At 42.7% G+C, this 14,257-nt stretch overlaps 1 protein-coding gene across 1 annotated transcript in view; it reads left to right on the forward strand.

Moving 5' to 3' along the window:
* Positions 1–14,257, forward strand: part of KCNH5 (potassium voltage-gated channel subfamily H member 5) — a 554,666-nt gene that overhangs the window by 127,484 nt on the left and 412,925 nt on the right. Inside the window, exon 5 of the mRNA XM_073570956.1 lies at positions 2,027–2,155. Within this exon, the coding sequence (XP_073427057.1) occupies positions 2,027–2,155 (129 nt within the window). The remainder of the gene's footprint in view (positions 1–2,026; positions 2,156–14,257) is intronic.

Below are 14,257 nucleotides of genomic sequence, written 5' to 3' on the forward strand. Positions count from 1 at the left end.
TCCGTGCTAATGTTTCGCTCATTAGAATCAATATTCAGGTTAACCAGGGAGGCAATAATGCGGAGCGCGATAATGCACGTTATTGGGCTGTTAATATTCACAATGATAGTTATTACGGTAATACTATTAATTGATTCCATGAGATTTCCTTGCCTATATACTGACGCCTTCAGATTTTAGTCAATTTCTGGGATAACGATGCCTTAAATTGGCCATCTCTTGTCTTCATGGACAAAATCCTTACACATGTGTTACTTTACCTAGCAGTGCGTGCAAATGGGAGCTGTAATGAGGTTTATTGTGTCACAGCTGCAGTAAGAACCAGGCTTCGCTGAACAATATGAAGAGCAGGCACAGGGATTCGGAGAGAAATGCTCGCAAAATTCTTCATTCTTCAAAAAAACTATCATATAACTCATAAGTTCAGTGCATTTAACAAAAAAACTTAAGAACTGGCAAATTGGGTAAATCCTTTATTGATTTCCTTACAAAATTATTTGTACATCAACCTCCAGGATAGAATGGAGAAGATGGAGAAAGCAATGTCGCCATCTTCTCCTCATCTGAGAGTTTGATCAGAGTGTCATTTGCATAATTGTCCCTATTTTCTCAGTTGAGAGAATCTACGGCCGTCTGCACCTGCCCTTAGTATCAAATCCCAGCTCCTCTACTGATGAGTTGACTAAAGAGACTGTGGAGTTCTGCTCACCACTGTCCATACCCCTTTATAGTTTTCATGATGCAGCTCAATATTTTTAGTGGTTTTCCCATCACAGGCTCTAGTGACTAGAAGCCTCATCAGCTCTTCCTTTCCTTTCTGCTTGTCTCTCTCTTCAGCTCCTTCCTCTTACGTTCACCATCAACTTTTATCGTCAGCGTTAGACATGGGAGAATCGATGCACAGGACTCTATTCCATCAGCCAGGTCCGTAACCGCTAAACTGGAGGCCTGCGAATCTTCTTACCTCCCGGAATTCTCAGCTTCTCTTTTGATTACCTGGGCTGGTGCCATGTCGTGTGTGCACCACATCGTGTGCGCGCCATGTTGCAATGATGATGTTGCACCCATCCGACTACTCAAAAGAAGAGCTGAGAATGCCAAAGAAAGCATATTCAGAGGCTACCTGTCTAGGCCACTGATTACAGACCCGAATGGACCAAACTCCTGTGAATCAATTTACCCACCTCTAGTCTAGTCAGCATTTGTAATTTGAAACCTGATTGAAGGCAGATCTGTAGACAGGTTTGAACAGTTTTTGAGAGTGACTGACTAGTGCAGAGAAAAAAAGTGAGGAAATAAGCGTTTTTTTCTAATATATTTTGTATTGTTGATTTAAGAAAAAATAAAACAAGAGAGTAGTTACTATTTAGAGGTTGACAGAGCAACTCAGTTCCTTCTATCAGCTGATCAGTGGAGATCAAAGTACTAGGATAAGTCATCACTAACAATGCCCCAGAAAACTACTTGACTCAGAGCTCTGTTGAGACTTTAATATTTCATTTTGGTGAGCAGGTGTCACGGGTGTGCCAGGTGCGACAGACAGTGATTTTGGATCTGGCTATAGAAGGTAATTGCGCTTGGCTTTGCAAGCACCTTTTTGATTTTCATCTCTGTTATGGACTGATATCCTTCTTCCTTTAGGACCTAGATTAGGTTCCTGCTCAGCGATATGTGTGAAACCTATTTAGGGACGTTAGGGCAGACAGGGTGTTGTCAGATCTGCCTAGTGGTCTCCACTCCCCCCTTTCCTAGTGTTTGGGCTTCCCCACCCTCTTCCCGTTGTTGTGCACCAAGCTTCTCCCTCACACAGTGTGACAGTGGGAAGGTCTGCCTACTACAACTTGAACCGCTTGATCACATATTTTAGGGAATAAAACTTGAAAATATCTCATACCTGGTGCATTTTGTATGGTTATTGTGCTATATAATGACTTACTGTGTGATTATTAATACTGTTATTATTTGCCTTCTTAGATGTTCTTCTATTGTTTTCTTACGGACATCATTTTTAATTCCATCTTCACAGGAACTCCGGTTTGGTTTTATATGCAGATTGCTCCAATAAGAAATGAACACGACAAGGTTGTTTTATTCCTTTGCACTTTCAAAGATATTACGCTTTTCAAACAACCGATCGAGGATGAATCTACGAGAGGTAAATTATTCTGTTATTCATTAGTGATGTGTGTCTCCGTAGTGTCTGTAAAGAGCATGTGCAGACATTCACTCGTATCCAATCATTTTGCCCATGCTCATGGCAAGTTATTTACTGACACCTTGGTGAAAAATGCAACATATAACACTCGCAAAAAACAATTATTAGATAAAGCATCATGACTTTTAATTCAAAGTGTGGATCTAAACTATCAGGAGAAATCAAGCACTGCAATAATATTCTCCTATGGCCTCCACTGCTATACTAAATTTTCTGGTTTTTAAGCACCTGGAGGATTTGATGGCCAGATATGAAATTTTTAGATAATTTTTCTATAATGCAAATGTAAAAATATAAAAAGTGGTTTATGAGAATCTGCAATAAAAAAAAGCAAAAAAGCAAAATCAGAAATGTTCAAGTCTTGTTTATTGCCCTGTCCACATGGGCAATGACACTCAGACGGATCAATAGAGTAAGAATTGAGAAAGGTGGATGAAACTGAAACCTCCATAGTTGGGCTCATAACTGTTTTATTTTTGTGTATGCCATACTGAAATATCAATTAGATGAAATATACATGCCAACCAAATGATTAGAATTTATGATGCAAAAGTGGCGTAAATTACAAAAAAAGTCTGCAAACCCATGTCTGTTAGGAGATGTGTCAAATTTATCCATTAATTAATCTTAACCTATCAATTGGAAGATGTACCAAATTAATGAATTTGGTGCACTTTACTTCATCGCTGACTGGTGTGCAAAACATCAGTCTTAATTAATCGAAGCCTTGGACTACATCACAATGGGGCCATATTTATCAAGTCATGTCCCGCTTGAGCAAAGCCATGTTCCCTTATAGAATACAAGACGTATAAAGCATCCAAAACACATAATAAATATGTCACAAGACATAAAAGATAGTTTTTGGTGCAAATGAAGCACATCTAACTTGATAAATATGCCCAATGTATTAGGCGTTTATGGCAAAACACATGCCAATCCCTTAGTATAGGGAAAGAACAGGTAATCCTAGCCAAACTACACCTTTAAAAGGGGTCTCGAGAAGATAACCCTTGAATGGTCAATAGAGTAGGCAAATGAATTCAAGTGAATCTTAGAGAAATCCGCATTCGCTAAAACTGATTTTTTTGTAATTCGGTTAGCATGGATTCAGCAACATGTTTGCCGATGGCTACAATTTTTCTGAACTAAAAGAACCACCAAAAGGTTAAAAAAAATTTTTAAAAATCATTACTTACGTACCGCTCACCTCTCTGTCCCCTCTTCTACTCGTTGCCACCGACGCAGGCCTCGTTGCATCTTCTGATCCCCAGACGCTCACGCTGGAATCCCTGGGTCTCTCATGCTGGGCTGGCACTTGCGGGAGGGTTGTGCGCATTTGTGCTGAAGGACACCGCACGTAGTGACATCATGACGCTGTTACCTCCCACATGCTTGCACAAAACCCTCCTGGGCTTCATGAAACCCAAAATTCCCAGAGAGGCCTGGGGATTTTAGCATGAGTGGCGGGGATCAGAAGATCCAATGAAGACCAGATGGGTGGTGGTGTGTAGCAGTGGTGACATAGAGGTGGATGCGCAGTAAGGCGAGTTTAGAGATTTTTTTATTTTTTACATATTACATTTATTATTATTCATTGGGCTCTGAAGAGACCCCCAGAGCATATTAAGGGACATTAAACTTGCGAAGACTAACTTTGTTCTGGCTCATAGAGGAAGGCGCCGTCTATGATTTTCATATATCTGCAAAGAGGTACGTGATTGTCTTCATGAGACAAACCTTTTAAGAGTACCGTAATTCTTTGGCTCCTTACTTAAAAAAAAAGTCTAACAAGCACAATACTCGAGAAAGCTTTTACAAGCCTAGATAAATATATCTGGGACGCTATAAATAAATAATTGATAAGATTAAGTAGCGTTGGGCCAAGACTCGGTAATGAGTTTCTTATTGTTATTGTTCACCTGTTTGCTTACAACGGAAATTAATAAAAAAGACTTTCTGCAGACTTACAGCTCCAACAGAGGAATCTAGTTAAAATTTGATGCTGTGTTGGTTACAAAGAAACTACACGGAAGATAATAAAACATAATGATGTGGAATGCAGTGATCAATGGAAACACAAGAAACCGGAACTCATGTTGTAAATCAGAAACCTGGTGAAAAAGTACAGCTTACAGTAGATTCACACTTTTAATTGCGCTAATCACAAATTCAGAATCTTGTTGTTTTTTTTTTGTTGTGTGGAGTTTGACGGCTTTGCCTTTGTTAATGAACTTTCCCCTGGAGATCTAAACAAAGACTTTGATTCCATCTCCTGCAGTTGCTTGTTATACACTTCAGCTTTGGGTGGAATTTTTCTTGATCTTTCAATTCATGGGGTGATATATAATGAGAGGATCCTAATTCATCACCTTGACATGGAAAGAAAAAGATACCTAGCTGAGACTGTGCTTTTTATGTAATGTTCTTGATGTATGAGCCACACATAATCCCCTTCAGAACATAGACTCGGACAACACACACTAAAATAACCACCACAAAAGCTTTACATGTTTCCGCCATGGGTACCTCCAAAAAAAGAGGATGGAAAGTATTGAATGACTTATCAACTCTTTTCCAAAAACTGGGTTGACTCAGTCAACGTTTTGGCATAGTCACTGAAATATGTCCATGTGTACAATTCAGTAGGGCACTTGACTTATTGTGGCTAGCCTTAATAGCAAAGGTAGATATGAAAGTAGCCTTCCTGTTAGGATGTTTCATTTATGGAAATCTGTAAACTGATGGGGTATTCCTTGATTCCTTTCTTTGAAGCTTCCTGTATGTTCCTTCAGTCGGTCTGGTAGGAGAGGGCAATCGATCACACATTACTTAGACAGCATCCTCTGTATGGAGCCAGCAAGTTTGGAGGTGTGCCAAAAGATGTTGGATACCTTCTGAGAACTCTTTGAACTCACTATTTTCTCCTACATTATAGGAACCAAAGACTTGCTTGATATTCCTGGGATTATAGTTGGATTAGGTGGCAAGGGTCAGACAAGGTGGCCAACATTAGGAGCTGCTTCCATAAGGTGTTGGCCAATCGGTACTGACGAAGCCGGACTTCACCTAATTGTAACGGCCGGTGGCTGGCTAGGAATATAGCCCATGCGATGGGGGAACATTTTATTAAACCTAAAGAGGATTAATTGGCATGGAATACATTTTCGTAACAGTGTTGTAGTTTTAACAAGAAGCGGTAGCTGGTTTGGGCAAGTAATGCTTGTAACCAAACACAGGGGCATGTGGAGATTTATCTGGCCAGTATTAGTGTGCAATGTAGTATTTTCGTACTAATGGGACATTTAGGGGAAGAGGACTTTCTTAAGGGTGCACTTTGATGCTACCAATTTTTGGTAGGTTGATGAGACAGCGTGTTTGTATAGATAGATTGAAAAGGAGAGGACTGAAATCATAATTGCTTGATTGTTGTCATGCCTGTTATGCCGCATGCGCCGCATGATCCTCACCGTTATGACTGTCATGCCTGCCATGCTGCTTGCGCCGCGTGATTCCCGGATCAGGGTCCTCGCGGCTGCTCCGGGAGCCCCCTCTAATGCACACTTGCATCTCACCTTGCGGCTGCTCACCGTTGTTAGTGCGCACTCGCGTCCCACCTTGCGGCTGCGCGCCGTTGCTGGTGCGCACGCGCATTTCCTGTGCTGGATCCTTCGGCTGCTGCCTGTGACCGGCGCTCGTGTGCACGCTCATCTCCGTGCTACCTCCAGCGTTCCTCTCTATGGTCCTGGAGGACCTGTTCCAGCGACTCTCTCTATGGTCCTGGAGGGCCAGACTCAGCGTTCCTCTCTATGGATCTGGAGGACCTGACCTCTGTGATCCTCGAGGATCTGACTCGGAAGTCCAAATATCCATGCCCTATATCAGGTCGCCTCTTCCTATGGGAGGGGCCTGATTATCATGTGGCTTCCCTGCTACACCTGCTTGGTCTCTGCTCGGTTGCTCCCTGCATTCTGTGCCCCTGCACTCTGCCCTGTAGTGCATCTTTGCACACGCTCTGTGCATGTACTTCGTCTTGTGTCCTGTTCCTGTCTTATGTCCTGTTCTTGTCTTGTGTCCTGTACCGTGTCAAGTGTTTTATACTTTGTCTTGTGTCCTGTACTTCATCTGGTGTCTTGTACCTTGCCTCTTGTCCTTTACCTTGCTTTGTGTGGCTTTCCTATCCTCTGCTTTGTTGTGCTCCTTTGGCACAGGCTCTGCTTCTCTTCTCTTTACACTTGGCTCTGTGCTTCAGCCTACGTTCCGCTCCTAGCTCTGTACCTAGTTTCTTCCTTGACCCGGCTCTGGGCTCTAGCATACGCTCCGCTTCTCTTCTCTTTACCCGGCTCTGTGCTTCAGCCTACGTTCCGCTCCTAGCTCTGTACCTAGTTTCTTCCTTGACCTGGCTCTGGGCTCTAGCATACGCTCTGCTTCTCTTCTCTTTACCCAGCTCTGTGCTTCAACCTACGTTCCGCTCTTTGCTCTGTACTCTGTCTGTTCTTTGCCTAGCTTTGCCTTGTCTTGTTTCTCCATGTGCCCTACGCACGCGCCTGGCCTTGCCTTGCCCATCTGTTTGTGCCTCAGCCGTGCCCGCCTCAGTTGTGCCCACCTTCTTGTGCCTCAGCCGTGCTTGCCGGCCAGTGACTTAGCTGTGTCCGCCTGTTTGTGCCTCAGCCGTGCCCGCCTGTCTGTGCCTCTGCCCGCCAGTGCCCCAGTCGTGTCCTCTGTGCTTCCCAGCACTCACGCTGTCCCTGCACTGTGCACCTCGTGCTTCTTGGCATGCACAGGCCCTTGCCTGCTCCCTGGCGTTCTGCCTTGAACCTTGGACCTTGGCGTGTCTCCTAGCATGCACCATGTCTTGGACCCTGGCGTGCCACCTAGCACATACCATGCCTTGGACCTTGGCGTGCCCTCGCATGCGTCTTGCTGTTTATCTCTGTGTCCTCGTTATCACGTCTTGTGCCTGGTGAAACCCTGAGACCACGCTTTACCAGAGAAACCCTGTGACCACGCTTTGCCTTGTCTTGCACGTTCCCAGTTGCCAGACACTCACACTTGTGTCTTCCATGAGCCAGCCATCTGGTTCCAGCAGTCGTGGTGGCTCACCCCCTTGGTCTTGCCCCTGACACTCCCTTTATAGGGGGTGGTCCTCACAAGGTCAGCTCGCCCTAGGTGGGTGGGTGCCACGACCCAGAGGGTCCACTCTAGAGACCTACACAGCAGAATACCTCACACTTGTGTGGAAACGTTGAGCTTGAGGACCTCCATGTTATGATTTGTTAATTTTAATTTAATGGGGTTGGTATGGGTTGGATGATTCTAACATTTGAGTTTTGATTGTGGAGGGTGAATTAGGCATTATGAGGATTTTTGGTATGTGTTTAGTTTAAGTCAATAAACCCCCTCGGCCTTATTATCTTCACCTACAGGAACATCTTTGGTGTCCTTATTTTCATTTGGGAAAAGATGAGGTTTGGTTTGAAACTTGTCCTACAGTTCCAGTTATGTAGTTACATTTTAAGAAAATCTTTTCCTAAATTGTAGTTTAAGTCAATTTTCCGCATTACAAAGATAAGAAGAATTAATGTAAAGCAGCTCAGTCTCAAGTCACTGGAGGAGAGCACGGAAAAAACTACGGGCCAGTTCCCAAGTAATAGTACAAGTAGAAGACTGCAGGTTTCATTATCCGCAGAAAAAAAAAGCTAAAAATAAACTTCATTTTATTTTAACTGCTCTAAAAAATTCTGAAAAGTAAAATTCATTCATCTATAAACACATGAGAAACGCGATGCTAACGCACACAGAGAATTTTTTAGTAATATCTATGTCTAACAGTTATGTATGAATTTGAAACGTGCATTTCTGGAGAACTGAATTTTATTTTTCATAAATTTTCTAGAGCATTTCCAATAAGAAAAAATTTCTGCGGATGTTTCAACCCCCAGTTTGCGTATATCATTATCTGGATGTCTGTTAAAATATGCCAACGATTGTACAATTAATACCATAGAGTCCAAAAAAAAAAGCCTTCTTCAGTTAATAAACACTTTCTTCCATGGTAGAAGCATGGTCAATTACTAAGTTTAAAGGATAAGATACTGACTAGTAATAAATTATGGAAAGCTGTATCCTATGTAATGATGATCTACTGTATATAGCGCCATTGGCAGCCCTATGTAAATGTCATCTTCTGAAAACCGTATATTAGTTCAGCTTGGATAGTGGAAAATGAGTATATTTTGCTGACTTTTACATGAATTGTCAGCATTGTGCTGACTGCGCATTGTGCCACTGTCTTGTAGATCAGCTCAGGGTTGATCTGATGAGGCAGATGGCAAGAACCCGTGGAATAAAATAAGTAGGCGGCTGGTGTGTTTGTTCTTTTTTTACTCATTATATTTGCTTGACAACTCCTGGGTTTGAGTGGTTCATACTAATGGTTTTATACCAGGATGACAGAGCGCAATGGAAAAAAAGGTTCCCTACTTGAGGCGGAAAACGGGAATGTGTGCACATAACTAGTGAGGGAGATGGTTTCTCTGGAGTTAGGTAAATCTAAAGAAAAGTATGTCATATGTTGAAAATTACGTTCCCGGAGTCTTTATGATGGCACAAGAAATACTATAGCTTAGTGTTGTGGAGCTGTAGCACCTCAGGACATCTATAACACTGTATATTCTCTCCTTGATGGTTCTGTACAGAAAAATATCCCCATAATAGGATATTCAATTGAAAATTACACTTTTTCCCATAGATTCAATATAAATCCATGAGAAAAAACCTCTGTATTCCCTTGAAAAAAAAAACCCAAAGGCACGCTAGACCACCAGACTAATACAGTTCTGGTGAAACCATAAGCTGCTTCAGGGGAGACCATCCAAATAGGATAACAATTATTATTATTATTATTATTATGCATTTATATAGCGCCATTTATTCCATGGCGCTTCACATGTGAAAAGGGGAAATATAGGCAAGTGCAATATATACAAGAGTAATATACAAGTGTAAGACAAGGGACACACAAGTACATAAGGAGAGGGGACCCTGCTCGTAAGGGCTCACAGTCTACAGGGATGGGTGAAGTTACAGTAGGAGATGGTAGAGCAGGTCATGCGGTGGTTCAGTAGACCGAGGATCATTGCAGGCTGTAGACTTGTCGGAACAGGTGGGTCTTCAGTAGTGTTGAGCATTCCGATACCGCAAGTATCGGGTATCGGCCGATACTTGCTGTATCGGAATTCCGATACCGACTTCCGATATTTTTTCAATATCGGAATTCGGCATCGGAATCGGAAGTTCAGTTGATTGACGGCCTGACGTCATCATGATGCGCGGTGTGTGCGCATCATGATGCGCCGTCATTTCGGGCCTTCCGGGGGTCTCTGCCGGCCTGCCGGGGGGCTGTGCCGGCCTGCCGGGGGGCAGTGTGGACTGCCCGGGGTCTGTACCGGCCTGCCGGGGGGCTGTGCCGGCCTGCCGGTGGTCTGTGCACCCTGTGGGGGTCTGTACCGGCCTGCCGGGGGGCTGTGCCGGCCTGCCGGGGGGCTGTGCTGATGTCCGGGGGTCTGTGCAAGCATCGTCCGATGGGACTACAAGTCCCATCGGGCGATGCCTGCTACCATGACAGTGATTGACACATTAGCCAATGATGGGACAGTAGTAGTCCCATCATCCGGCTAATGTGTTAAATGTTAAAAAAAAAAAAAAAAAAAAAAAAAAAATACTACATACATACTACATGCATGCTACATACATGCTACATGCATGCTACATACATACTACATATATACTACATACATACTACATACATACTACATGCATGCTACATACATACTACATATATACTACATACATACTACATACATGCTACATACATGCTGCATGCTACATACATACTACATACATACTACATGCATGCTACATACATACTACATACTACATACATACTGCATGCTACATACATACTACATACATACTACATACATACTACATGCATGCTACATACATACTACATGCATGCTACATACATACTACATATATACTACATACATACTACATACATGCTACATACATACTGCATGCTACATACATACTACATACATACTACATACATACTACATGCATGCTACATACATACTACATGCTACATACATACCACATATATACTACATACATACAATACATTCATACAATACATACATAGACATACAGTACATATAACATAGAGTAACATACTTACCAATACTTGTCACATTGTTCCCCGAAGCCATTGTCTTTTCCGGGATAAATATTAACATAACAAACCACAAAAATACTCACCCACGATCCGAAGCAGTCCACGAGTGTGTCCCACGACGATCTTGGGTAGAGAACTGCAGCATCAGATGATGCTGCCGTTCTCTACGGGCTGCAGGAATCCAATGACGGAAGGTAGGTATCCTTCCGCACTGTATTCCTCCGCCACTTAAAAAAAAAAAGTCCCTAGTCTCACTTTATGCCATTGCTGTGTGGGAAATTCCCACACAGCAATGGCATAAAGTGAGACTAGGGACTTTTTTTTTTTAAGTGGCGGAGGAATACAGTGCGGAAGGATACCTACCTTCCGTCATTGGATTCCTGCAGCCCGTAGAGAACGGCAGCATCATCTGATGCTGCAGTTCTCTACCCAAGATCGTCGTGGGACACACTCGTGGACTGCTTCGGATCGTGGGTGAGTATTTTTGTGGTTTGTTATGTTAATATTTATCCCGGAAAAGACAATGGCTTCGGGGAACAATGTGACAAGTATTGGTAAGTATGTTACTCTATGTTATATGTACTGTATGTCTATGTATGTATTGTATGAATGTATTGTATGTATGTAGTATATATGTGGTATGTATGTAGCATGTAGTATGTATGTAGCATGCATGTAGTATATATGTAGTATGTATGTAGCATGCATGTAGCATGCATGTAGTATGTATGTAGTATGTATGTAGTATATATGTAGTATGTATGTAGCATGTATGTAGTATGTATGTAGCATGCATGTAGCAAGCAGTATGTATGTAGCATGCATGTAGTATATATGTAGTATGTATGTAGCATGTAGTATGTAGCATGCATGTAGTATATATGTAGCATGCATGTAGTATGTATGTAGTATGTATGTAGTATGTATGTAGCATGTATGTAGTATGTATGTAGCATGCATGTAGCATGCAGTATGTATGTAGCATGCATGTAGTATATATGTAGTATGTATGTAGCATGTAGTATGTAGCATGCATGTAGTATATATGTAGTATGTAGCATGTAGTATGTATGTAGCATGCAGTATGTATGTAGCATGCATGTAGTATATATGTAGTATGTATGTTGCATGTAGTATTTATGTAGTATGAATGTAGCATGTATGTAGTATGTTGTATGTATGTAGCATGTAATTTTTTTTTTTTTTTTATTTTTTTTTTACATTCAACACATTAGCCGGATGATGGGACTACTACTGTCCCATCATTGGCTAATGTGTCAATCACTGTCATGGTAGCAGGCATCGCCCGATGGGACTTGTAGTCCCATCGGACGATGCCTGCACAGACCCCCGGAGCCTGCACAGACCACCGGCAGGCCGGCACAGCCCCCCGGCAGGCCGGCACAGCCCCCCGGAGCCTGCACAGACCACCGGCAGGCCGGCACAGACCACCGGAGCCTGCACAGACCCCCTGGCAGGCCGGCACAGCCCCCCGAAAGGCCCGTACAGACCCCAGAGAGGCTGTACAAGGGCAGGAAAGGGTTTTTCTTATTCCGATACCGGAAGTCCCATAGACTTGAATGGGACTTCCGGTATCGGAATCGGCGATACCGATACTTTTTTTAAAGATCGGCCGATACCATCCGATACGATACTTTGAAGTATCGGACGGTATCGCTCAACTCTAGTCTTCAGGTTCTTCTTGAAGGTTTCCGTTGATATTTGAGACAATTGAGTTTAAACTTGGATCAAAGTTTTTGTATATATATATCTTTAAATCTTTTTCTGCAGCTAGGTTGATTAACAGTTGGTTGTCTGAGCATAAAGACAAGCCTCACTAATGATAAGAGCAAAGAGGAGACTTCAGCCATCAATGGGGAGGTCTCAGCAGACAAACAGCTAACAATGACAAAATAAAGGTACATTTTAGCGGTGTTCTGTCACTTTCTTTCCTGGAATACCCATTTCATTAACATTTAACCACACAAATTGAAAATACAGATGACCTAATGGCTGGAGTGGGAGGTTGAATAGATGAGTAATGGGACATTTATTATTTTATACAAATATCTGGTTTTGGCAAACTTTTTGAAAATCCTTAAACCCTTTATTATTCTCATCAAACAATAAGATGGCATATTGGTAGGATTTACCATCACTTTCTGATCTTGTGAGACCTTGAAGCGACCCTCAACCCTGGGACTTGAATAGGCTATACATTTCTCAAGTATGGTCACAGTCTTTGGTGCCTCTGGTAGCCTCCTCAGCTTACAGCTACAATCTGTTCCTCCTGATTCCAAAATGATGAGCCCTCTGGATATTCTAGTGATGAGTGAGCATGCTCGGATAAGGTGTGTTATCTGAGCATGCTCGAGTGTTATCCGAGTATCTTGGACATGTTTGAATACTTTGTTCGAGTCCGTGCGGCTGCATGTCTCATGGCTGTTAGACAGCAGCAACATACGCAGGAATTACCTGTTTTTTAGGCAATCCCTGCATTTGTTGATGCTATCGAACAGCCGCGAGACATGCAGCCACTGGGAATCAAGCATATTATTCGAGCATACCGAAGATCCCCTGCCTTTCTAATCCCACCGAACAGGGAAGATGTGGTCTATACTATCCACTGAGCACCCCGCCTCCTCAATGTTACTGCAATGGCCATAATGGAAGCAGGAAAGCCAGAAGACCAAGATGAGCGAAGGAGGCAACAGGAAGCAAATGAAGGGCACCTGGCATATATGAGAAATGTATCATGACTTTTCAGTGCCATGGTGGAGAGTATCTTTAAGCAATCTTGAGCAAAGTTGACGTTAGATAAAAGTCAGCCTAATTTACCGATTTTTGTGGAGTCAGCCATCTAAAGTTTATGGAGACCTCTCGATTCTCCACCGACAGAAGATTTCAGGGAAGGGAAGGATCCGGACACAAGAATTTCATGGCCAATCCTTTGGTTTAGATATGAGCCTCTGATGAGACAGGCAGTGACTCTCTCATCGAGTCAAGCATTCCCGTGTGTTGGGGAGTCGGAAGAAATAATTCTCGACTAAATTATCATTTGGCTGACAGCTAATGTGCATGGATTATCCAGATGTATAAACCGAGAAGAGATAAACCGGATGGAGTCAAACTTAATAAGAAAGATTTATCCACTGCATGAATTCTGGGGTACTTTTTTTGTTATAAAAGGGACTAAAAAACAAAACTCCTAACACAACCTTACCATACTACAAGAGAAATTAAAGGAGTTGTCACCTGTATATTTAATTTTAGTAAATGTGTTAGTAACATGATTTTGTGCAACTTTGTAATATACAAGTATTACAGGTTCCCCTCCTGCACTTGTTGGTGCAGATGGCTTTACAGATCACACAGAGCTCCTGTCCAGAAAGTGGCTGCTCATGAAGGAGCATGTGACCAGATCTGTCCATCAGCTTCTACCAATTGGAAAGCAGCTATTCCCTGTGCAGTGTTTTTCAGTTGGTGGAGGCTGATGGAGCGGTCTGGTCACCGGTTCGCTGTGCCACTGCTCCACTCACTGCATACAGACAGGGCTGCCGCTAGGAATTTCAGGGCCCTTTAGTGGCAAAATTGTCGTGGCCCCATGAGACTCCGCCCACGCTCCACCCCTCGAACGCTCCACAGTCCAAAGATTTTTTTAAGCCGCCACCACGACAAGGTAGACTCTCTTGGCCGAGCCATACTCTAACCTATTAAACATTTTTTACAATATCCAATACAATTTAGGTATGTTTTTATTTATTTTTCAATTTTTAAAATGACCAATAATATCACACACAGGGGAC

Source organism: Dendrobates tinctorius, unplaced genomic scaffold, assembly GCF_039654945.1.
Source record: "Dendrobates tinctorius isolate UK_male_01 unplaced genomic scaffold, ASM3965494v1 ptg000006l, whole genome shotgun sequence".
In the NCBI taxonomy this organism is placed as follows: Eukaryota; Metazoa; Chordata; class Amphibia; order Anura; family Dendrobatidae; genus Dendrobates; species Dendrobates tinctorius.